This window comes from Oryx dammah, unplaced genomic scaffold (assembly GCF_014754425.2).
Source record: "Oryx dammah isolate SB20612 unplaced genomic scaffold, SCBI_Odam_1.1 HiC_scaffold_27, whole genome shotgun sequence".
Classification (NCBI taxonomy): domain Eukaryota; kingdom Metazoa; phylum Chordata; class Mammalia; order Artiodactyla; family Bovidae; genus Oryx; species Oryx dammah.
This window is the reverse complement of record NW_024070211.1, coordinates 17,033,994-17,057,861: the sequence shown is the minus strand read 5'-3', so window position 1 is coordinate 17,057,861 and position 23,868 is coordinate 17,033,994. Positions and strand designations below refer to the sequence as shown.

The following is a 23,868-nucleotide window of genomic DNA, read 5'->3' as shown; positions in this document are numbered from 1 at the left end:
ATTAGGGTGGTATCATCTGTATATCTGAGGTTGTAGATATTTCTTCTAGCAATCTTGATTTCAGTTTGAGCTTCATCCAGTCCAGCATTTCACAGGATGTACTCTGCATATAAGTTAAACAAGCAGGGTGACAAGATACAGCCTTGATGTACTTCTTTCCCAATTTGGAACCAGTTGTTCCATGTCCAAGTTCTAATGGTTGCTTCCTGACCTGCATACAGGTTTCTCAGGAGGCAAATAAGGAGGTCTGGTATTCCCATCTCCTTTAGAATTTACCACAGTTTGTTGTGATCCACATAGTCAGAGGCCTCCTGCTTTGGAGACTGAGAAATCGAGAATTCACCTGGGCTCTTCAGAGTTCCCCAGATACTGACACTGAGTGGCTTATGTCAAGTTGTCTGGGTTCAGGGGAAAGATTTTGGGGCCACAGTGAGCAAAGAGGGCATTCAAGTAGGCATCAGAGGGCGGGCACACCAGCAAATGCACCACGTGTCAGCCCACCACATCAGAGCCCTGGGAAGGGGTATTCCCTATGGAATTTAGGTTGAGGCTTCCTTCCTCCAGGCATGACTTTTTTCCCTTAGCCATAGTGGTCATGGTGTCCTGGTGGACCAGCTGGGTCCTGGAAGGCCGGTGGGCCATGATGTCCACACGGAATTCTTTGATGATAAAGTAGTAGCAGAAAACATCCAGGCAACAATTGAAATTGGAAAAACACATGGACAACTGCAGGAACAAGATAATATTCTGTTTGGTTCTGCACTCCACGATGAAGCCATTCCTCACCAGGAACTGCAAGAAGAAACTCAGGTGGACAGGGAGAAAGGAGACCACAAAGACAGCCAGGTTGACCGCAATAGTCCAGATGCAGGCTTTCTGCTGGACCCAGTCCTGGGTGTAGTCCCGACGAGCAACCAGAATGTGAATACTCCTGGAGGAGCAGAAACCAACGATGCTCATGGGAAGAATGAAGCCAAAGACCTCAAAAGGGAAGAAGACCTTGGCACTCCAGGTGCCATCAGTCATGTTATGGAAGCACGTGTAATTTTCCACTTTGCCATGGAAGCTATAGACAGGAGTGCTCCCAACCCACACGAGCACCCAGATGATACAGCAGATCCCGAAGATCTTCCTGGGGGACCGGATGTGGCTGACCAGGATTGGGTACCGGATGGCCAAGAATCTGTCCAGGCTGATGAAGCAGATGGTGAAGATGCTCCCATACATGCTGACGAAGTAGAGGCACTCCACCAGAGTACAGAAGGGAAGGAAGGAGCCCTTCCTTCGGGACAGGACCATCTTGAATGGGAGGGAGAGCACCAGCAGGAGGTCAAAGACTGCCAGGTTGATCATGTAAATGGAGGTGGCAGTGTAGCAAGGCCACTTCTTCTTCAGGAAGGAGCTAAAGCCTCGGATGGCGAGCACATTGAGGAGCAGACCAAGAAGGAAGGTAGGGATTTGGACAGCCAACTGCACGGTTTTCATCAGATCGTCCACATCTGTGAAGGAGCAGTTCTCGCTCTGGTTCTGCTGGCTCATATTCCTTCCTACAATGTTAACAATAGATGAGATGAAGCTCCTCTTACTCTCTAGAACTAATGGAGTCAAACAACTTTGTCAAGACTCATGAAAACATCCCCTTTATCACACAGCAATCTATGCTCTCTGAACAACAATTAGAAAACACAGGAAGGAAAATCACCTTCTAATTCTGTTGCCCAGATGTAATCACTGTGAGATATATATATAGTGTGTGTAGTATATATATATATATTACACACACGTGTGTGTATGTGTCTTTATCTTTTACAAAAACAGAATATGCATGACCCTTTCTCTGTTCCCTTTTCTCCTATCAGAAGTCTTCTGTTGAAAGTATCAGCAAGACCATAAGTCCTGACCCAAACTGGTTTCATCAAAGAGAGAATTTCACAGAACTGGAAACAAGAAAACTAGGGCACTGCTGACTTGAGCTGCAGATTGTACAGCTTCAAATGCTGCTTTCAGAACCCAGTTCCTCTTTGTATGTTGACCCTCTGCTCCACCTCACCCTCACCCCTAAGGCTGGACGGAGCTAACCCCACCCCTAACTGTAGGGCTGGTGGCAATCAGTGCATCACATTCCCAGGACACTGTCATTGGTTCATTTATAGGTCCAGGGGTGAATATTTGACCCAGAGCAGATGAAAAGTAATGAACTTCTTGCTTGGGTTTCTAGGAAGGGTGTTGGGGCTTTTTCTTGGGGATTTGAAATTCGGAGGATAAAGTCTGAAGCTGCTAGAGCCTCTTGCTCTCCAAGAAGAAAACCACACAGAGACTGGAAAAATATGGAAGAAAAAACATTCTCAAAGGGAGTGAAGTGAGGGCTTGTGCATGTGTGTGTGCTCAGTCGCTAAGTCATGTCCAGTTCTTTGTGACCCCATGGACTGTAGCCCCACTGGGCTCTTCTGTCCATGGGATTTTCCAGGCAAGAATACTGGAGTGGGTTGCCATGCCCTCCTCCAGGGGATGTTCCCCACCCAGGGATCGAACCTCCATCTCCTGCATTGCAGGCGGATTCTTCATCACTGAGTCACCGGGAAGTGAAGTGAAGGCTTGAGGTCTCCCTAAGGCAAAGAAAGGCCTTTGAACAGAGAGAAAATTAGAGCTGGCTTCAGGAACAAGAGGTCTGAGGTTGCAGGTGTGGCTGCAGATAGTTGCTGGATACCAGCAGACAGATAGATCACAAGCCCTTGGGAAGGCAGCAGTTGAGTATTTTTAAGACCCTGTATAGAATATCACTCCCAAACCCTCTTTAACTGCTGGCAAAAACAGAAATATATATATATATATATCATCCATTGAGCACTATATAGTAAATATATAATATACATTATCTGGTGCCTTTCCAGAAATTCAACACTTACCTATGTGCTAACTTTTCTTATAGGTTTATGTCATGGAAGATCTAAGAAAAGGTACTGACTCATATTAAAAGCTTCAGACTCCTGTGGTCTGTGTGAATGGCACCTCCTGGAGTTGTGCAGTGTAAGTCCCACGTGTAACTTAACTGCCCCAACCCTAGGAAGCCTGGAATAAATTAACTGTAAGCTGGCGGGTTGCCCCCTCCTGACTGAATATCCTAAACTATCCAACAAGCTTATCTCAAAAAAAAATAGCTAGAATAGTTTGGAAGCAACAAGATAAGTTTGAAAAGTGACAAAAAGAACAGACAAGAACCCAATTTGGATCTAACTGAAAGTGTTGCAGCACCAAAGAGGAAGACTCATTTGGCTAAGAGAAGTCACCTTCAACATCAGAAACAACAAAAAACCAAGAACCACAAAGATAAGAGCAAATACAAGCTTGTGCTTAAAGAGATTCGACAAGACTGCAAAAAAGGAACTTGGGGCATCCGTTTGGGGCTGGGTCATGCTCAAGCAGACTCCATGGGTGAACCCAGCTCATTGCTTCTGATTCAAAGATTAGAACTAAAGTGGCCAAGAGAAAAAAATTAGTGATGTTTAAAGATAAACCCAAATTCAAGCCCAAAACATAGCTGAATTGAACAAATTGATGAAAAACTAACAGAGGAAAAAAAATGGTTCTAAGATGCCAGGGCTTGTCTGAATTGACTGTACCAATTATTCATGTACAAGTATTCGTGTGGAAAAGATACAAGTCAGCTATCAGTGTCCTCCAGCAGGGAAATCCTAAAGGTCACATTTGAATTGCTGAACGACTTCAAATGTGAGCTTTTCAAATGTTAATTTTTGAAGCTAGAAAAGCACACCATGGATTGGCAATAAGAAATTAGGTTGAAAAAAAAATAGTCCCAGCTAATGGTAGAGTGAGCAAAGAATCTGAAAAATTAATCCCCTGAATACCCTCTGAAAGTTCAAGGAAACCATCTTTTTAACAATCTTTTTTCTAAAAAGATCAGGAACTTCATTGGAATAAGATTAAAAAAACCCTCCAGGCTGCGGCAAGACATAAAAGTCATTTTTTCCCCCAAAGATGGGCTGCAAATAAAAAGCAATCCACTTGTAGTGGCGGCTAGCAACCACCCACTCTAGACCTGTTGTCTGGGGCTGTTGATGGCACCTGTTCTGGCCAGCTCTGAGATCCGCTGAAATCAACTGAATCAACTGATTGAATCAACTGTAAGATGGTGCAGGGGGGGAGGCCAAGAAGCAAATGCTGAGACAGTATTAGACATTTGACAGATATATTAAGGGAAAGGCCGGTGAAGGATAAAGGGTGAGAGACAAGAGTGTACGGGCTTCCCTGGTGGCTCACTGGTAAAGAACACATCTGTCAATGCAAGAGGCTGTGGGTTTGATCCCTGGATCAGGAAGATCCCCTGGAGGAGAAAATGATAACCGACTCCAGTATTCTTGCCCAGAGAATCCCATGGACAGAGGAGCCTGGCAGGCTACAGTCCATAGGGTCACAAAAGAGTCGAACAGGACTTAGTGACTAAACAACAACAAAAATAGGAGTGGACAGGAAGAGCGCTCAGACCGCAAAGCAGTCTGACACCTGTGTAAGGAGAGCGGGAAGGAAGAGTTGGGTAGAACTTCAGACCATAGTGCAGCTCTGAGAGATGGGCCAGGTCGTTGAAGAGACCAGAAGCACAAGTCACCTGTTCAAGCTCCATGTCCAGCAGGAATCTCCCAGGACCAGTGCCTTCTCAGAGCCCCGTCCTTGGGTAGAACCAGCCCAAGGTGGGCCTGACCCTAGTTGGATTGTCAGTCATCAGGGCCCTGGTCCCAGCTTCATACTAGGAAGGAAATAAGATGAATGGCAAAAGGTCATGGATCAAGCAAATTGGGTCTGTGAACAGACCTGAAGGGCCTGAGAGGAACTTTGTTAACCACAAGCAGCTGGTGCCTGAGAGGCAGGCTGAATTACACCACAGAGATGAGAACTTGGATTAGAGGAACCATGTTTTATGCAGTTTTTGGAAAGAAAGTCACTCTCAGATGTCCTACTTACATCCTTGTGCTTAGTCGCTCAGTTGTGTCTGACTCTTTGCGACCCCATGAACTGTAGCCTGCCAGGCTCCTCTGTCCATGGGGATTCTCCAGGCAAGAATACTGGAGTGGGTTGCCATGCCCTCCTCCAGGACTTAACATCTTTAAATGTCATTAATATGAAAGCTTAAAAACATTTGTGAATAAATAAACCAAGTTTCCTGGAAACCTCTCTGAAAAAAATAACACCAGAAAAGTTTCAAGGGGTTAAATTTGAGCACAAGAACTTCATGCCCAATTGGGTGGCTGTTCAGGTGTGAAGATCATAGAAAGCCAACTAGGTGTGTATGGCTTCCGGGGGGACGGAGGAGGGAAGCTGCCTCCAAGAGACAGAACTTTAGCTCTTCAAGAGATGACAACAATAAGATGCAAACATCAAGATGGGCAAGTTCAGAGAATCAGAAGCAGGAAACTGGAAAGAGACCAAAGCTATGATGAATATAGTTGCAAATTTAGAAGAAAAAAAAGTAAGAGAGGTCTTGCATGCATGCTAAGTTGTTTCAGTTGGGTCCAACTCAGAGCCACCCAGTGGACGTAGCCCGCCAAGCTCTTCTGTCCATGGGATTCTCCAGGCAAGAGTACTGGAGTGGGTTGCCATGCCCTCCTCCAGAGGATCTTCCTGACCCAGGGATCGAACCAGCATCTCTTGAGTCTCCTGCATTGGCAGGCTGGTTCTTCACCACTAGTGTCACCTGGGAAGCCCCAAGAGATCTTCCATGTCTTTAAAAAAAGACAAGCTGTAATACCTCAGATAAAGTAACGAAGAAGGAAGACGTTCTTGGGTTGCAGAGGGCAAGCATGACAGAGAGTACTGGGACACAGGAAAAGAAAACATTACACAAAAGGGAAATTAAAAGTCATTGTTCTGTCTTCTTTTTTAACTTTGATAGTTAGAGAAAGCATAAGGTTTTTTAAACCTTGACCTAACAACTGACTATTAAAAACAGCATGCTTATCCTCAAAATCACTAAAATTGATAAAGAGAAACAAATTGGACAAAACAGTCAAGGAGTAAATAGAATGGGGAAAAGTAACCAAGCATAGAAATTACATCAGTAAAATAAATTACATACTCCAAATAAACTTTGAAGATTTCAAATTTAAAAAATTAACCAATGTTTTCAGTTCAATTATAAAATAAAATGCAATTCTTTGTTGCTTATAAAGGACACACTTACTTAATGACAGAAATATTCAAAGTAACAGTCCCACGATGAGATATCAGAAAAATATGAGCAAAAGGAAAGTCCGAGTGGCAATATTCATACCTAGCACTGTAGAATTAAGAATAAAACTACACATCAGGATTAAGAGCTTATTTTATATTAATAAAAGAAAAATTGTGAAGACAAATATAGTAATTATATGCACTAGATGATGTTGTATACAAGTACATAAAGTAATACTGTTAAAATTCAAGAGCCATTGGCAAAAATATGGCAGTTTCAGATTTTAATATGGAATAGATTTGAACAGATCAAATTAGCAAAATGTAAATTAGGATACAGAATTATATAAATAATGTAATGAATATAATTTAATTAATAACTCTTAGATCTTATTTTAAATAAATAAGCAGTCTGGTTTTTTCTCAAATATCCAAGAAAGAGTTGTTAAGATAAATTACCTGTCTAGCAAGAACAAAGCTTTCCATTAAAAGAAAGGCAGAAATTTTGTGGGGTATATACTCTGACCACAATACACAGAAACCTAGGAAATAAAAAACAAAATTGGCTTTTAAAAAACTAAGTAAAGCCAGGATTACAAAACAAAATGCATGGGGCATAATCAAGAATGACAAGAGCTTTCTGGATTGATTGTTTAAAAAAAATTTCATAAGATGCAGCCTGAACTATTCTCAGAGATAAATACATAGCCCAGACAGCTTGAATTTTTTTTTTTAAGGAAACTAAATAAATGATTGAAACAGTCAACATAGGCATTTAGGGAAAAAAAGAACACTAAAGTAAATTGGGGAAATTTTTATAAAGATAAAAGTGAAAATAAAAGAATTAGCAAAGAGGAAAATAACCAAAATCTGCAAATTTAATTCTTTGGCAGAGAGAGGGAGTTGAAGAGTAAATTAAACAATACAAACACCTCTAATAATTGTGATCAATAAACAAGATTCAAGCAAAACTAGAAATGAGAAGGTCTTCTAAGACTAATAGAGGAGAGAGAAAAAAATAAAAAGAAATTACCGTATTACTAATCCACTTAAAAACCATGAAGTAGTTGACAATTTAGGGGCAAAACATAACTTACCACAATTAATACAAGAATTAACACAAGTGGTATTGATCAGATCAAAAGCCATGAGTAAAACTGAGAATGTTATCAAAGAATAAATAGATTTTAATATATCTAAAGGTGGGGGGCTCTAACATATTTTAACTTTCAAGGACCAGATAATTCCCATACTCTTCAGATACACAAGATAATGACAATCAAGAATTTGTTATGAAACTAATTTATCCAAACACCAAAACTTGACAAATGTAGCACAAAAGAGGAAAACTGCTCAAATGCATGTATGAATATAGATGCAAATATCTGAGTTAAAATATTACCAAACAGAACTCAATATACTAAAATTATAGCTCATCATTTTACCAAGTCATATTCACCATAGAAATGTAAGACCTTTTTTCAGTGTTAGGAAATTTGCTAATACTGTGCGTTACATCATTAGGACAAAAATGAAAAGCCATCGCACTGTATGATAGTTTTTCCACAAGTCATTTAAATGAAGGAAGAGAAGGATACTTCTTACACCTGATAAAAGAGTAACCTGTTCACATTAACGGCCAACTTTGCATTTAATCAGAGAAGGCAATGGCACCCCACTCCTGTACTCTTGCCTGGAGAGTCCCATGGATGGAGGAGCCTGGTAGGCTGCAGTCCATGGGGTCGTAAAGAGTCAGACACGACTGAGCGACTTCACTTTCACTTTTCACTTTCATGCATTGGAGAAGGAAATGGCAACCCACTCCAGTGTTCTTGCCTGGAGAATCCCAGGGACGGGGGAGCCTGGTGGGCTACCGTCTACGGGGTCACACAGAGTCGGACACAACTGAAGCGACTTAGCAGCAGCAGCAGTTGCATTTGATAGTTTTTTTTTTTTTAAAAAGAGGCATTCTTATTGAAACTGGACACTTGCCGACACCCCGAAGTTCCAAATAACATGCTAGACAATTAACAGAAACAATAAGAAGAAATGAGGTATTCCCCTGAATCAATACAAGTGTCCTTTTGAATCATGGTTTTCTCAGACTATGGGCTTCCCTGGTGGCTCAGCAGTAAAGACCCTGCCTGCCAATGCAGGGTATGCAGGGTGGACCCCTGGGTCAGGCAGATCTTCTGAAGAAGGAAATGGCAACCCATATTCTTGCCTGGGAAATCCCAAGGACAGAAGAGCCTGCTAGGTTACAGTCCATGGGGTCACAAAGAATAGGATACAAATGAAAGACTAAGTCTTAGGGTATATGACAAGTAGTGGGGTTGCTGGGGCATATGGTAACTCTGTTTTTAGTTTTTTAAGGCACCCCCATGCTGCTCTCCACAGTGGCTGTATCAATTCACATTCCTACCAACAGCACATGAAGTTTCCCTTTTCTCCACACCCTCTCCATCATGTTGATGGACCTAGAGTCTGTCATACAAAGTAAAGTCAGAAGGAGAAAAACAAATGTAACATATTAACGCATATATGTGGAATCTAGAAAAAATGGTACAAATGAACTTATTTCCAGGGCAGGAATAGAAACACAGATGTAAGGAATGGACATGTGAACACAGAGGAGGAAAGGGGAAGGTGGGACGAATTGAGAGATTGGGACTGACATATATACACTGCTGCTGCTGCTGCTAAGTCGCTTCGGTTGTGTCCGACCCTGTGCAACCCCATAGACAGCTGCCCACCAGGCTCCCCCGTCCCTGGGATTCTCCAGGCAAGAACACTGGAGTGGGCTGCCACTTCCTTCTCCAATGCATGAAAATGAAAGGTGAAAGTGAAGTCGCTCAGTCATGTCCGACTCTTCGTGGAGTGGGGTGCCATCGCCTTCTACCATGTATAAAATAGATAGCCAGTGGGAACCTGCTGTATAGCAGAAGGAGCTCAGCTTGGTTCTCTGTGATGACCTAGAGGGATGGGAGGGTAGGGTGGGAGGAAGGTCCAAGAGGGAGAGGAGATATATATATATATATATATATATATATGTATACACACACACACACATATATATATACATACATACACACACACACACACACATATATATATACAGCTGCTTCATTTCACTGTACAGCAGAAACTAACACAACATCGTAAAGCAAATAAATGCCAATAAAAATTTTAAAAATCAATCAATAAAAAGGGAAAAGTATAAGAACAATAAATAAAAAATAACTTAAACAGAAAGCTTAGTCAATAAATGATGTTAACACTATCAGTGAAGAATTTGGGGGCTAAAAACTAACTTTTGAATCCTCATCTCACACCAAGTAGAAAAAGAAATTCCAAATTCATAAGCGAAAAAAACTTCAAGAGATCAAACCACAGAAAAGCTACATGAAAACTTAGTGGCCAATTCATAAAAGCCAGTGGAAGGAAGGAAAAGCTCTTTGCAACTTAGAATAATTGAAAAGCAAAAGAATCAGAAAACAGATAGGACAGGTTTGACTGTACAAAAATTAGAAAATTTCTTTTTGTTTAAAAAAGCTTAACATCTAAGAATATACTGAGGGAAAGAAAATACAACAAATAAGTTAGATAAATGATGTTCCTTTGCTATGAAGAGTGTTAGAAGATGAGTAATATCAAGACACACAATAGATTAACAGAAAAAGACACAAGTGGTTCCCATAAGATTTATGAAGAAATAAATTTTTTGCTTATATTATCTAGAGATGCTGACAAGGATTCCGTAAAATAATAATCAATGTGCTAGTGAGCATACAGATATGTACCCAAATTGGGGAAATTGATAACTTATATTACAAGCCCTAGAAATCTTTTTTAGGGTTTCATTCAGTGATTCCAAAAATTTACCTTAAGTAAATTATGCAAAAAAAAAAAGGAAAAAATGTGTACGGAAATATGTTCACTTTAGCATCTTTTTCTAACAGCAAAAAATACACGCATTCATTTAAATGTCAACAAGAGCTCAATTTCACTACGGTAAATCTACTCAATGGAAAATTTTTGCCTGACTGTATTATGTTTATGCTGACTACGTTAAATAAAGAACCCACAAACTACAGAATGATACATTCAGAATGATTTCAAAAATGATTAAAAAAACCCACGCACAGGGAAAAAACCTAGAAAAAAAATTTCCATATGCCAAACATCGGTTGCATTCAAACAGTTAAATGGTGAGTGATTTCTAAATCTTTTATCTTTATCTCTCTTTTTCTTTTGTGTATGTGTGTATTTTTCTAATTAATAATAAAATGAAAACAATTTTTAAATGGCTTAATGTATTAAATGCTGGGGTAAAAGAAAAATAGCAACAGCTTTTGACTTTCCCTTCAAAGAAGCAACATCTGAGTGTGTGTTGGAGGCACAGCGGGGATGGAAGGGAGGTTTACACAGAATTTAAAGGAATGCATTGAACTGAAAGTTGCTCAGCTGATGAAGCACACATCTTGCCAGGTCAAAGATGTCAACATGTAGCATCAGAGGGACTTGAGAACAAAGCACAATATGACAACGAATTGGACAGGCGAGAAGCCAGTGCCACTTGAGAGACCAGAGAATAGCCACAAGAAACAAATCCATGATAAAAGCAAGGTTTCCTCTGTCTGCACGTCAGTCATCACACCATCAAAATTGTGTGTAACAGAAGGGGAAGGACTTCCCTGGTGGCTCAGATGGTAAAGCGTCCGCCTGCAATGCAGGAGACCTGGGTTTGATCCCTGGGTTGGGAAGATGCCCTGAAGAAGGAAATGGCAGCCCACTCCAGTACTCTTGCCTGGAAAATACCTGGACACAGTCCACAGGTTTGCAGATCGGACACGACTGAGCGACTTCACTTTCAGGAGGAAGGAACCGTGTGAAAGAGACTCAAACTGCCAAATGACCATTCAAGGGCCAGAGAGTGAGTGAAGAGGAGGGAAGATCTTTTAACACAATTCTCCCAAAGTTGAGAGTGCTATTAATAGAAATAAATGTAGTGGTTAAACTTGACTATTTTCTAAAGTGGTTATTTAGGCTAAATTATCTTGTCTGTTTTAAGGGGACAAAAGGAAGAGAAAATTCACTATAGAAACAAAGTGAAAAAAACTGCAACACCTCAATATAGAGAGCAGAGGGGCAACCCCATGGAGGTTTAGACAAATGTAACAATTACAATCAAATCATAATCAGTTCAGTCAGGTCAGTTCAGTGGTTCAGTCCTTTTCAACTCTTTGCGACCCCATGAATTGCAACACACCAGGCCTCCCTGTCCATCACCAACCCTCGGAGTTCACTCGAACTCATGTCCATCGAGTAGGTGATGCCATACTGACTAATTAATAGTTCTATTAACTGCAATACTTCCTGTCAAGGGGGGAATCTGATAAAAAAAATTAAAACCCAATCATCTTGTGTTGATAAGAAACATCCATTAAAAAAGGTATAAGCTGAGTACAATGATGAGATCATCTATGGATTATCAGATACACAGACCACTAGAAAAGAAGGAAATGTGACAGTGTAATTTTTTAAATACGGAGACCCTACAAGGTAAATGTTATAATAAACAATTAAAATATGAAATTTATGTTCCATGTACTTCTGTACATGATGGGAACAAGGAGAAATGCAAAACAGTAGAGAAAAAAATATAATTGTAGATAGCGACCCTGATGCTCCCCTCTTAGAATATCATTGATCAAGCAGACAGAGCTGTTTAGAGCCCTGAGCAGCTCAATTAATAATGTAGAACTAACAGATTAGTGAGGACCAAGTCACAGATGGAGGGAATACGCTCTGTTATGGAGATGGCAAGTATCTTTCATCAAATTCATCCCATTCCTAGGCCCAGCCAAGGACTCCAAGGCAATGGCAATTTCACCCTTTGGTTTTCAGATCCTTTTCCTACAGACAGTAAGAAAACACAAGTATTTGCTGCAGCACTGATGGTATTAATCATAATATACAATAGGCATTTTCATGCATTCTTGTTAAGGAGTGTCTTAAGAAATGTGTCAAAGAGAAAGTCAGAAGTAGAGTGCCAAAATATTGGAAAGGAACAAATATTTACAGATAAAACACCAGTGAAGTCACAGCTGAAAGGAAAATCATTTCTAAGTATTCTTGCAGACAGGAAAGACAGCGAGAAACGAGGTGAACCCGGTTACACACAGACACTCTAGAAGAGGAACATGGGGGCCATGTGACAATTGGCCCTTGCACTGCACCCAGGCCCCAGAGGCCGTCAGTCTGCAGGGGCATCATGTGGAGAGCCTAAGATGCCCCAACACAGGAGGACATAAAGGAAGGACTAGCGTTGCTCATAATCCGTAGAAGTATAGATATTCTTATAGCTATTCTAGAGATGTCATCTGGAGATGCCTCCATCATTCTGGAGATGTTATATCAGCATCTCCAAGGCTCAAGACAGGCTCCACTGTATGACTCCATGGGGCCATAACAGGAAGTTTCAGATGCTGTAGGAAGCAGACCTATCTTCCACTGGAGTCAGAGAGCAGACCAACTGGCCATGCAATGAGCTCTCTGTCCCCAGAGATATGCAGGCAAAGGCAGAATATCTGTTTATTTGGAATGTTATCAAGAAAATCCACATATATGAAAGGCTTTTAAAAAAAAAGGCTGAAATAGAATATTCTGGCAATATGTGTTTTTCTAATGTTTGGTGAAGAGAGGAAACATCTTGTACATGAAAGAGGATGGGCCTGGGAGCCCTGAGGCCCCTGCTCTGCTTCTGCTTCTCTCTGGCTGTGGGGCCTCTTTCTGGCCTGTCTGGCTGCACTGCCCAGCCCTGGGGACAGGAGCCCGTGGTGGTTCTCTGACTGCCAACTCGATCCCACGCTGGGCTGTGATTCTTGCAGCTGTCAGGACCCAGGGCTACCCACAACTTCAAGGACCCAGCACCCCTCCTGGGGCAGCCCTGATCCCACATCTGCACAGCGAGAGCATCTAAACCCAGCTGTGTGGCTCAGACCAAGCCACCCTTCCTTCCTGGAAAGTTCTGACTTTTCCAGAAAACACCAGCAATATGCAACCTTAGGTGGTTTGCAGGCTAAGAAGCTTCTCTTGTGCTGCCATATCCTTCATCCACACAGAGAGCGGAGGTGTGAGCCAACTCAGAGGTGGGAGGGCCAGCTGGTGGCAGAGCGGCATCAGTACAGCTGGAGGGGTATCATGGCAGGAGGAGCATCCTCGCCTGAAATTCCAGTTTTCTCTGGGCAAGCAGTGGTGAACCCCGAAGGCAGAAAATAAACATTTATTTGAATGCAGTTATCTGCTACTAACACCACAATGTGAGTAAACTCATCAGTTAACACCTAAGCTGGGCTTTTGGGGATCATGATTAAGAAAGAACAGGACACAGGGGAAGGAGCACACAGACAGAATCTCCGGGAGTCCAGAATTTTGCTATAGCTGCACACTAAGCTTGGTGAGGGTGGAGTATGGATGGGTGGGGGAGTGCAGGCACGAGCTCAGGGATTTGAGATGTGGTCAGCTCTGTGCTGAGTGCTCTATGGAGGGAACTCAATACGTTCATTCCTGGGATGCTATTATAATTATGCCCATTTGATAGACGAAGACAATGAGGCTCACAGAAACCAAAGCACTCCCCCAAGCTCAAACAAGTAGTGAGGGGCCTCTGCTGGACTCACATTCTGGACCTCTCCATCCTTCCTTTACCCCACCCCCACAAGCATCACCAGCAAGTTGTTGTTTTGTCTCTAAATTGTGTCCAACTCTTTCGGGACTCCACGGATTGTAGCCCACCAGGCTCCTCTGTCCATGGGATTTCCCAGGCAAGAATACTGAAGTGGGTTTCCTTCCCCAGGGGATCTTCCCGACCCAGGGGTCTAACTTGCATCTCCTTCATTGGCAGGCAGATTCTTTACCACTGAGCCACCTGGAAAGCCTATCACCAGCAAGAAGACCTGGTAAACCCAGGGGGTTATCCATCTGGTAAATCTCTTTCTCACTCTTTTCAGCAGCTGGCATCACCCAACAGAGTCTGATCCCCTCAGATTCACCTCCCATCCTAAAAACCCCATCCCTTCCTTCAATCCACTTCCACAAACCACCAGCATCATCTGATGTGATTTCCCTGCTATGGCCGGGTGGGGCCACCTGCCCCTGGGGCAAGTCCCTGCTTTCCTCCAACAACCCCAGGACAAGGACCATATATCCTTTGCGCTTTATACCACCTCATGAAGATAATGTAAAACAGACCCTCAACAAGGTCTTATTCAATGAAAGAAGGACCGAGTGAATGTCCTGGTCTGCAGCAGCTCCAGGGTGATAGGTGTCCCCTGTGCAGCTGGGATGACTGGCCAGATTCAAGAGCACCAAGCCTTCTGTGGAGCCCAGGGCTGCACTGTCCGTACCTCCACCCCTGCCTCACCACCCCAGGAGCACACAGCCTATTCCAGGCCAGTCCTACAGACATTCCCTCACCTCCTGTTCTCCGCTTCCACTCATAAGAAATGCTGTAACTTCCCTTCTAGCTTCTCCAAGAGACACTTGATGAGGGTTGGAGAATAATCTAGTTATAAGATATATCAGTGGCCATAGCTTGCTGAATGCTTACGGGGTGGGCGGCTGTGGGACAAGCGCTTCCATCACTTACTGCTTTCAAGAGCCCTGTGAGGAAGAAACTCTTATTGCTCCCATTCCCCTGCGAGGTACACTGAGGCCAGGGAAATTACCCAGCTGGCAAGGGACTAGCCTGGGCTCCTGAGCGCAGCTCTAGCCTTCCGTGAGCACTTTGCTCAGTGGCTGCAGGGTGATTCCTAGAGCTTGTCATCTTGGCCTCTTGGTACTTTCCCGGCCCCGATTCCGGGGCAGCAGGCAGCCGACCCAAGGGAGGAAGGTGGGGACACGCAAGTCGAGCTCCCTTGGGGACGGCTCCTGGGCTGCCTACAGCAAGGTTTCCCCAACCAGCCCATGCTGCCACTCTGAGTCAAATCGGGAGGAAGTTGAGGATTCATAGAAAATGTCACCTGCAATCAGGGACAGACCAGTCTTCCCCTGCTGCTGCTGCTGTCACGAAGGCTGCCCGGGGGTCTGCTTCTGACCCTGACGTCTGAGATGGCCAGGCAAGTTGGGGCAGGTGCCGATGGAGCCCAGGCCCCGAAGGAAAGTCACCCCGTGGTCCCCAAGACCAGCGTCAGTGGGTGGACTCCAGGTGCATCGGGTTTTCTGAGCCTCCTGGGGGCTGTTACCTCCTGGAAGTCCAGTGAAGCTGAGCAAGGTGTGAGATGTCATTTCCCAGCATGGTCACCACCTTACTCTGGGGAGAGGCACTTCCCCTTCTGGGGCTGAACTTCCTCATCTGTCAAATGAGGGGGTGGGACCACATATATCAAGCTGCTTTGCATCAGTCTCATCTGGCAGAGGGGCTTCTCCTCTCCGGTCTGGAGAGGGGCTCCCTGGGGTGGGGGTGGGGGGTTCCCTCCTAAGTATGGCTAAAATGTGGCCTGGGCAGGGGTGGGGGCACGTGGTCAGGAAGAGGCTCTGGGCTCTTGTGCCCTCCCAGAGGGTCTGCATACTCGCTCAGCTTCCAACTCAAGTCAAGAGCCAATGCCTGAGCCGGGGCATGAGGAACCTTTGGAAGAGGACACGTCACCCACAGCAGAGGTTCGGAGCCTGGCGTCACGCCAGGAGCAGCAAGCTTCTGAAAAAGGGCCCTTGTGGCTTCCAGCGCATCTGGGGTTTAGGATTCAGAACTGCTGCCCACGGAAAGGAGGGTGGTGTTGGAAGCCTTCGTGTTTAGGACTTGGGGGCTGGGAAGGACAGCCTAGGAGGACACCTCAGCCCCCGCCTGTGTGTCTTCAAGGGCCACGGCACGGCTGCCAGGCTACCCCCCAGCCCCGGCTTCTCTGGGCCTAGCTTCCACGGGGACTGGGGTCAGCCTGGGGTGACACGGCTCTCAAGAGCCCTGGGAGCAGAGGTCTCTCCAGGGCAGCAAGAGCTGAGATTCACCATTGGGCCCTAGGGTGCTCCCAGCAGGGAACCTCTGCAGATTCCAGAGATGCAGGGAAGTCTGGGCTGAAAGCAGCCTGGCAGATTCCCCTCCTGCCCAGGAGGAGCTAGAAATCCCATTAAAGACCAAGGCACAGGTCGATGTTACAGGCCTGGCAGGCCATGGCTTTCAGACGCCTCCAGGAATAGAAACTCTCCAAAGTGGGCCTGGGTGATTCATCCCCACATACGTGGTCTCCAAGTAATCAACAGCTTGTGTGTGACTGTGGGTGAATCACCTGGCCCTCCCCAGCCCAGGCCCCCCCATCATTCAGGGAAGAGCTTGACAGAACCATAACAGCCCTTTAAGCTCTCACTGTCCCTGATCCCATCATACCAGTGCTTGTGTGATGGGTAGAACCAAGTTCATTCACTGCATCAGGCCATGGTACCCCAAGATAGCCAGGCAGGGTGTAAGACAGGCCCTCCCCAAGCGAGCCCACCCCAGGTCCCTGGCCCCATCTAAGCAGAGGTGAGGGCCCCTGGGTGCAGCAGTGGGAGGCCAGGAGTCTTGGGGAAATGTGGTAAGGCAGAGACAAGCAGGTGTCCAGGACATGGGGTGTGGGAGCCCTGAGAAGGGGTCAGCCTTGGGGACCCTGCAGAGAGTGACTCACCACACAGATCCTCCTCAAAGGGAGCTTCACCCATCTCCTGTTTTGGCTGTCTTCTTTCTTTTTTTTTTTTTTTTAATGAGTATCTGTGTCTTATTGCTGTGGCTTTTTATTTTAAATTCTGAATGCATACACGTGATTCAAATACATCTGTAAACAGACAGTAAAATGTCTGTGCCCTACCACTGTCCCCCAGTCCAGTACTCATCTCCCCTGGGGGGACCCCTGATTGCAGCTTCTTTCAGAGTCTCTGCACCAGCATGTATACATCCGTGTGTCCTTATTTTCTCCCCTTTAACACAAACACAAGTCATCTTCCACCTCCTTTCTTGAAGAGTTTTGCTAACGATCCTCATCAAGGGAGTGATGGTGGAGCCCTGGCAGGAGAACGTGTGGTCCAGAGAGATTCAGAGTGTGCTGGGTTGTTAGGGATGGGCCAGGCAGAGACTTGCCCAGGGTTGACCCATGGCTCCAGCCTCTCTACCCAGCTCCTCTCCTTCCCTCACCGCAGCCACTTCCCTGGGGCGTCAAAGTCAAAAGTCTGAAGACTTTTGCTTAGAAGGTTTTGCTAAGAGTCCCAGAACCAGCCCCTCTAGTCCTGCCCCACCTTTCACTACCTGGAACAAATCAGAGGCCTTGGAAGTTTGGGTGGGTCCCTGTCGGCCTGCCTGCTGGGGAGCCCAGAGCAGGAGGGCAATGGAGCTAGAACCTTCACCCTCAGCATGTTCCTGGGGAGCCTCCGAGCTTGGAAGTCACTCCTAGATCAAGGAACAAGCCATTCTGTTTGCCATAGAGCAGCTCACAGCACTGGGGACTCACCACCCCCTCTCCCAACGCTGCTTTATTCTTCCTTTAGCATCAGAGCCTTTCCTGTGCTCATGGAGCATCCCCTCGGGGTGAGAAGAGTGGTCCACGGGGTGGGGGTGGGGGCATTGCAGGCTGTGAGTGCTGGGTCAGAGGATGCCTCTCAACCCTGCCCAGAGAGGGGTGCTCTGGGAACAGGGGCGAGGACAAGGCTGGGGAGGAAGATACTGGAGGTACAGAGAACAGTCTTAGTGCAGATTCAAGGCGGGGAGGAGCTTGACATTCTAGGGGATCCAGGGGTTTCTTGGCATAATCGGAGGGCTGGCCAGACAGCAGCAGGGGCAGGGGAGTTTAGGGGCCCCAAGAAACATATACACTGAATCAAACGTCATACAGGAAGTTGGCCAATAAAACAGAATGGTCTGACATAGTCCAGAGCTTTTCTTCTCACTCCCAGCCAACTCAGGACCAGTTACTACAGGCTGGGGCAGTTCAGGGACCGGACATAGCACAGACCCTCTCAGTTGACAGGGTCAGGGTGCAGTGAGGGCAAAAGAAGCAACAGGAAGGAATCGGGAAGGGAAAGGGGTGGTTGGGGGTCTGATAGAAGGGCCACGGGCATCAGAGGCAGCCTAATTCCTAGAGCCTCAGGCCAGCCAGGCTCAGTAGCCACTCCCCGTATAGCTACTTTGCTTCCCCAGTGGCTCAGATGGTAAAGAATCAGCCTGCAATGCAGGAGTTTCAGGAGACACAGGTTTGATCCCTGGGTTGGGAAGATCCCTTCGGAAAAGAAATGACAACCCACTCCAGTATCCTTGCCTGGGAAATCCCATGGACAGAGGAGCCTGGACCATGCTGCATCACCAACTCAATGGACATGAGTTTGAGCAAACTCAGGGAAATAGTAGAGGACAGTGGAGCCTGGCATGCTGCAGTTCACGGGTTTGCAAACAATTGGACACAATTCAGTGAGTGAACAAGATAACCACTTGGCAAACTCGGCTCGCTGCCTAACTTTTGTAAATTAGAGATCAGACATTCATTCTATCAACAAACACCTCACCAGGCAGTGGTGGTCAAGACAGATGGTAGGACTTGCTTCAGAACACTGTTTTTAGGAGTTGACACGACAGCAGAGGTCAGAGCACCAGCAATTGTCTGATACTTACTGAGAGTCCCCAACAGAGCCCGTGGACGTTATGTCTGCCTCAAAGGTTGCTTAGAAAAAAACGAAAAGCAGACACAAGGAGAATGAACCCTTCCTGATGGAAGGTTTCCCAGAAATAAGAGGCAGCCTCAACGGAGAGGTGAGGGCAGGAGAAACTGAGGGTGGGCAGGCAGGGAGACACCCTCGACACCACACCTCCAGGCTCGGGAACACATCTGTCCCCAGACTCGATCTGTGCCTTTAGCCTGCCTGACTCAGTCCACTGCAGCACAGACAAGGCCCTTTTCGGAGGCCTGAACCGAGTCCCTGAGGACTGCTTGCAACAGGCACCCTAGTCGTCTGGCAAAGACATCTGAACCCTAGTAGCACCTGCAGAGACCGACAGTGTCCAGCCACCCTGAAACCTAGCACTCAGGGCAGCTGACAGGATCAACGTCACGGCGCTTCACAGCCGGTAGAATACGGTGGGGGCGGGCAACAACCCTTTAGAATTCGCCCCTCCCCTCCCACGCGCCCCTTCCGGCTGTAACCGGAAGTACAGTGTGAGGTGAAGGCAGAAGGTTCTGGATGCTCAGATATCTGGGTCTGGGCTCTTCTTTCAGCTCCTGTCATGATTTTGGCCAGCGAGTTATGCAAGTGGGGCCAGCACTTCCAGGGAGTCTGAACATAAATGGCTCCAAGTTACCACCCCTAGCTTTCTTGTCCAGATTCTTCAAGGCCCCTGGACGGTCTGGCCTTCTAGAGGGACGGTGTCCTGGGCTGGACCATGGAGGGAGCTTCCTGGTCTTTCCTGCTGGGGCTTGGCTAACGGGGCCGCAGACCCTCCTCCTGCCTGGTCCCTGGGAGCGTCTCACCTCCAGCCTCCCAGGCTCGTTGACACCTGCTCCCAGTTACACTGTACGTTTCTTGAGGACTTGGGGGAATAGTGGATCATTTTGGAATACTTTTCTCTTCAGGTTTTCCTGCTGAGTAAAGTGCACTCCTCCTTTAACCCATGTGTCCATTGGGAGTGTAACAATCTCCCGCTTTAGTTATTAAATGTCTGTCCTACTTCTCTGTGAGTGTCTTCCCTTCACTTCATTCCTTCCCAGCCCTCTCTCACTGACACACATTTTTATCTTTGCTGCATGAAAATGAAAATTGTTAATGGAGAAATAATGGTAGGTCCTTTTGTTGCCGTGACTTGTCTCGCAGCACCTTAATGATGAGCCCATCTTCAGCCCTCTGCCGTTGCAGTAAATAATGTTCATTTCCTTCCTGGAAATCTTTGAATTAATTTTAATTAAAAAAATTTTTTTATCCTGGGTTGGAGGATGAAAAAGCTTCTCCAATACCAAGGGCCTGACAGATCCCTGTAAGGGTGAAGCCAACCTCCCTATTTTCATGCAAAAGCCCTTTGACCCCTGGAGCCTCTTGCCCCCAGCTGTGCTGCCCCTGGGCGGGGACTGGGAGGGGGGCCACATTTGCTCCTTACTGTCCTCACATGTCTTCTCAGCCACTCCCCAGTCTTGGCGCCGCCTCCACCCCTGGACACCCCGCCCCTCAAGGAGACCTCAGGAAGGCCAAGACAGCACCCTCCGCCATTCACAGGGCACGTCTCAAGACTGTGGCCTACACACTTATAAATAAAATAAGTTCATTCCCCCAAACAAACTGTGAGGCGTCTACTATCATTAGCCTCATTTACAGATGAGGAAACTGAGGTACAGCAAGGTCAAGACCAGATTCCCAGTTGCCAGTCGGGGCACTCAGCACACACCTGCACCACCTCAGGGCATACCTTCACAAACCCCTAAGGGAGGGCCCTTGAGCACCTCCACTTCAGGGGTGTAGAAACGGAGACATGAGAGGTTAAACACCTTGCCCAAGATGACCTAGTTATTAAAAAGCTGAGGTGCAACGCAAACCACGCCTGCCTGACTGCAGAGGCCCCACGGTCACTGGGACTCTAACCACCTTTAAATTTCCATGTACTGCTCTCAATGTGTGACCTCCTCTCGCCTCCTGCCCCTCCCCCGTTCCCCACAGGCACACGTGGCAGCCTCTCAGCCCCTGAAATTTCCCCTCCCCTTCTAGTCCACCCTCTACTCCACTGCCCAGTGCCTCCCCAGCCCGGATCGGTCCCCACCCCTGAGCCACTGGGATAGCGGAAAACACGCCAAGGGTCAAAGGGAGCCACTCAAAGCAGTGGTCCTGGAGCACCAGCACCCCTTCCTGGTGCTAGATGAGACCCACCCCAGCCTCTCCCACATCTCCCTCAGCCCTCACCAGGATCCCCATCACCCACAGACACCTCTGCCTCCAACGTCACAGACAAAATCTGGCTTCTCAAGTGTGAACCTCAGGCTCCTTATCCTCAAACCAGCACAGTCTGCACCCAGCCAATTACCACAAGGTGTTTCTGCAGCTTAGAGAAATTCATCTCCCAGCTCAGCCCACCTCACCTGTCACCTCAGGGAAACTGCTCCGTCAAGCTGTCACTACTGTTTATAAGGAGTGTCCCTAGGGCGTAAAAAAATGTTCGAGGATGTCACAAGAACCAAACTTCATTCCCTATGCGTTGGTATTGAAGAAAGAAAATGACTCGCAAATTGGATGGGTACTTGTTCTATAATCTAAGGTGACCAGAAGCCTTAATGTAGGTGTGATATGATTTTGAAGAGATTTCTGTGAAAGAACATTAACCTCTGTTACATAACTCTCATAGTGTTATATGAAGGGGAAGCTATTATGGAAGGAAAAGTTTTCAGTGTTCATTAAAATAATGGATCTACACCTCTTCTAAATGAAAAGAACATGGTGTGAATATTGATAAGATGAAAGCACAGAGGCCTTGGACTAAACCACGTCCTCCAAGTTCTGAACTCAAGAAGGTGTTAATTACACTGACCATCTCCACGGGGGTAGGGATGGATGGGGGGTTGCTCTCCAGGCACTCATCTTCCAGCCCAGATGCTTCTGCCGTCTGGATTTCTTGCTTAGTTCTACCCTCCATCCCGGGCCAGGACTTCTCACCCAGTTGAGTCCCTGTTCCCGTCATTTCCCAGCCTCCTGCAGAAAAAGCACAAGCATTCCCTCTGACAGCCTCCTTTAAAGTCTCAGCTTCCTCATCTCTACTCTGGGCACAGTTGTGCCACAGCTCGCACAAGCTCTCTCTCTAGGATTATCTGATTCTATTGTCAGCTCAGTTGGTAAAGAATCTGCCTGCAATGCAGGAGACCCTGGTTCGATTCCTGGGTCGGGTAGATCCGCTGGAGAAGGGATAGGCTACCCATTCCAGTCTTCTTGGGCTTCCCTAATGGCTCAGCTGGTAAAGAATCCGCCTGCAGTGAGGGAGACCTGGGTTCTATCCCTGGGTTGGGAAGATACCCTGGAGAAGGGAAAAGCTACCCATTCCGGTATCCTGGCCTGGAGAATTCCAGTCCATCGGGTCACAAAGAGTCAGACTGAGCTACTTTCACTTTCACTAATGTCTGAGGAGACAGAAGCAGACAGAACCCCAGGGTCCAACTCTCACCTTGTTCATTGGCAGCAAGGAAGAAAAGGCAGACTTACTGTTACTCTGCTGCCCCCTAGTCTGTTTCCTTCCCCTCCCTTCTTTCCCCTTACCTGCTTCCCCCATCCCTACCTTCTGTAGGCCCTTACTCTTGGCCATCAGTCTGACCCTCCTCCTACTTACCCACCCCTCCCAGCCAGGGTCCCATCTCTCACCAGCAGCAGCACCCCCTCGCCCCTGTTAGTATGGAGCCTGCAAGGCCACCTCCACTGGTCCCCTGGGAGCACCCTGCTTCCCCTACCCTGCCAGCCCCCCTGCCCCTGCCCTCTTCCCTGGCCTCCTGGCCTCTGTCTTTGCCCTTTATTCTTCCTTTTCCCTGAACCCCACTTCTGGCCCTTCTCTGACCTCCAGCCACCTGAGCAGACTGCTCCTCTGTCCACATAACTTTCCAACCAGTCTCCTCCACCTTCCATCTCTCCACCTGTGAGCCATCTTGCAAACCATCCCAGGAGCTCTATGCCCCTGCCAGTGGGCACCTGGGCCACTTGGAGCTTCATGAGTTGGCTACCTCCTGGGCTCAGGGAGTCTGGTGGGCTCATCAGTGCTTCAGGAAGCCCCCAGCCCTACAGTCAGTTTTCAGCATCTGGGAGGACTGGCCTGTGTCACCTGGTGGCTGCCTCTCCTTGGGATCAGTCCACAGAGGGTAAACAAGCTCCTCTGTGTCTACTCTAGGGCCCCTCCAGGCCCTCCAAGCCATCAATGGAAGGGGGTGGCTGGACTCGGTGGACTCAGCATCTTTTCTCACAAGGTCCTTCCTTTCCAGGTCGCCAGTCACTGACCACCTCATTAAGGAGCGACTGTCCCCGTGCCTAGTACATAACCCATGCCCCAAACCAGCCTCAAGGGGACAGCACCTGGGCATCCCTTTGGCAGAGCAAAGGCTGCCTAAGTAGGGGCGGCTATGGCAGCAACAGGAAGGGTGATGCCAGGCTATAATGTACTGGGGCATAAAAGCCTGCAGGAAGGGGGCAGGGAGGGGGGTCAGCCCTGCCCTACCCCAGCTTGGCCTCAGAAGAACCTGACTTAGGTTCCTGAGGTCACAGCTACACCCACCATACAGCATCCTGCCACCCCGGAGATGCTGGGCCAGACTCTGGTCGGCCCTTCTCACCCCCAACCACCTCGGCTGCCCAAATTGCCACCAGGGGTCATGTGCTTTCCTGGCCCACCTTGTAAAGGCTCCGTTTTGGAGCTAACAACTTGATTGCCTCCATAGGGCTGTGTGCTGTGTTTAGTCCCTCAGTTGTGTCTGACTCTTCGGGACCCCATGGATTGTAACCCCCCAGGCTCCTCTGTCCATGGGGATTCTCCCAGCAAGAATACTGGGGTGGATTGCCATGCCCTCCTCCAAGGGGTCTTCCCAACCCAGGGACTGAACCCAGGTTTCCCGCATTGCAGGTGGATTTTTTTATTGTCTGAGCCACCAGGGGAGCCCTCAGTTGCCTGCCTGGGGCAGTGGCCACCAAAGTCACCCTGTTTGTGGGACCCCTCTGTGCCCTGCT

General features: G+C 47.0%; 1 protein-coding gene across 1 annotated transcript; it reads right to left on the bottom strand.

Moving 5' to 3' along the window:
- Positions 1-270: 270 nt before the first annotated feature.
- On the bottom strand, positions 271-1,544 carry GPR55 (G protein-coupled receptor 55). Its single transcript, XM_040228133.1, has one exon. The coding sequence runs from the start codon at positions 1,537-1,539 to the stop codon at positions 493-495; it is 1,047 nt and encodes a 348-aa protein (XP_040084067.1). The 5' UTR covers positions 1,540-1,544; the 3' UTR covers positions 271-492.
- Positions 1,545-23,868: the final 22,324 nt, after the last annotated feature.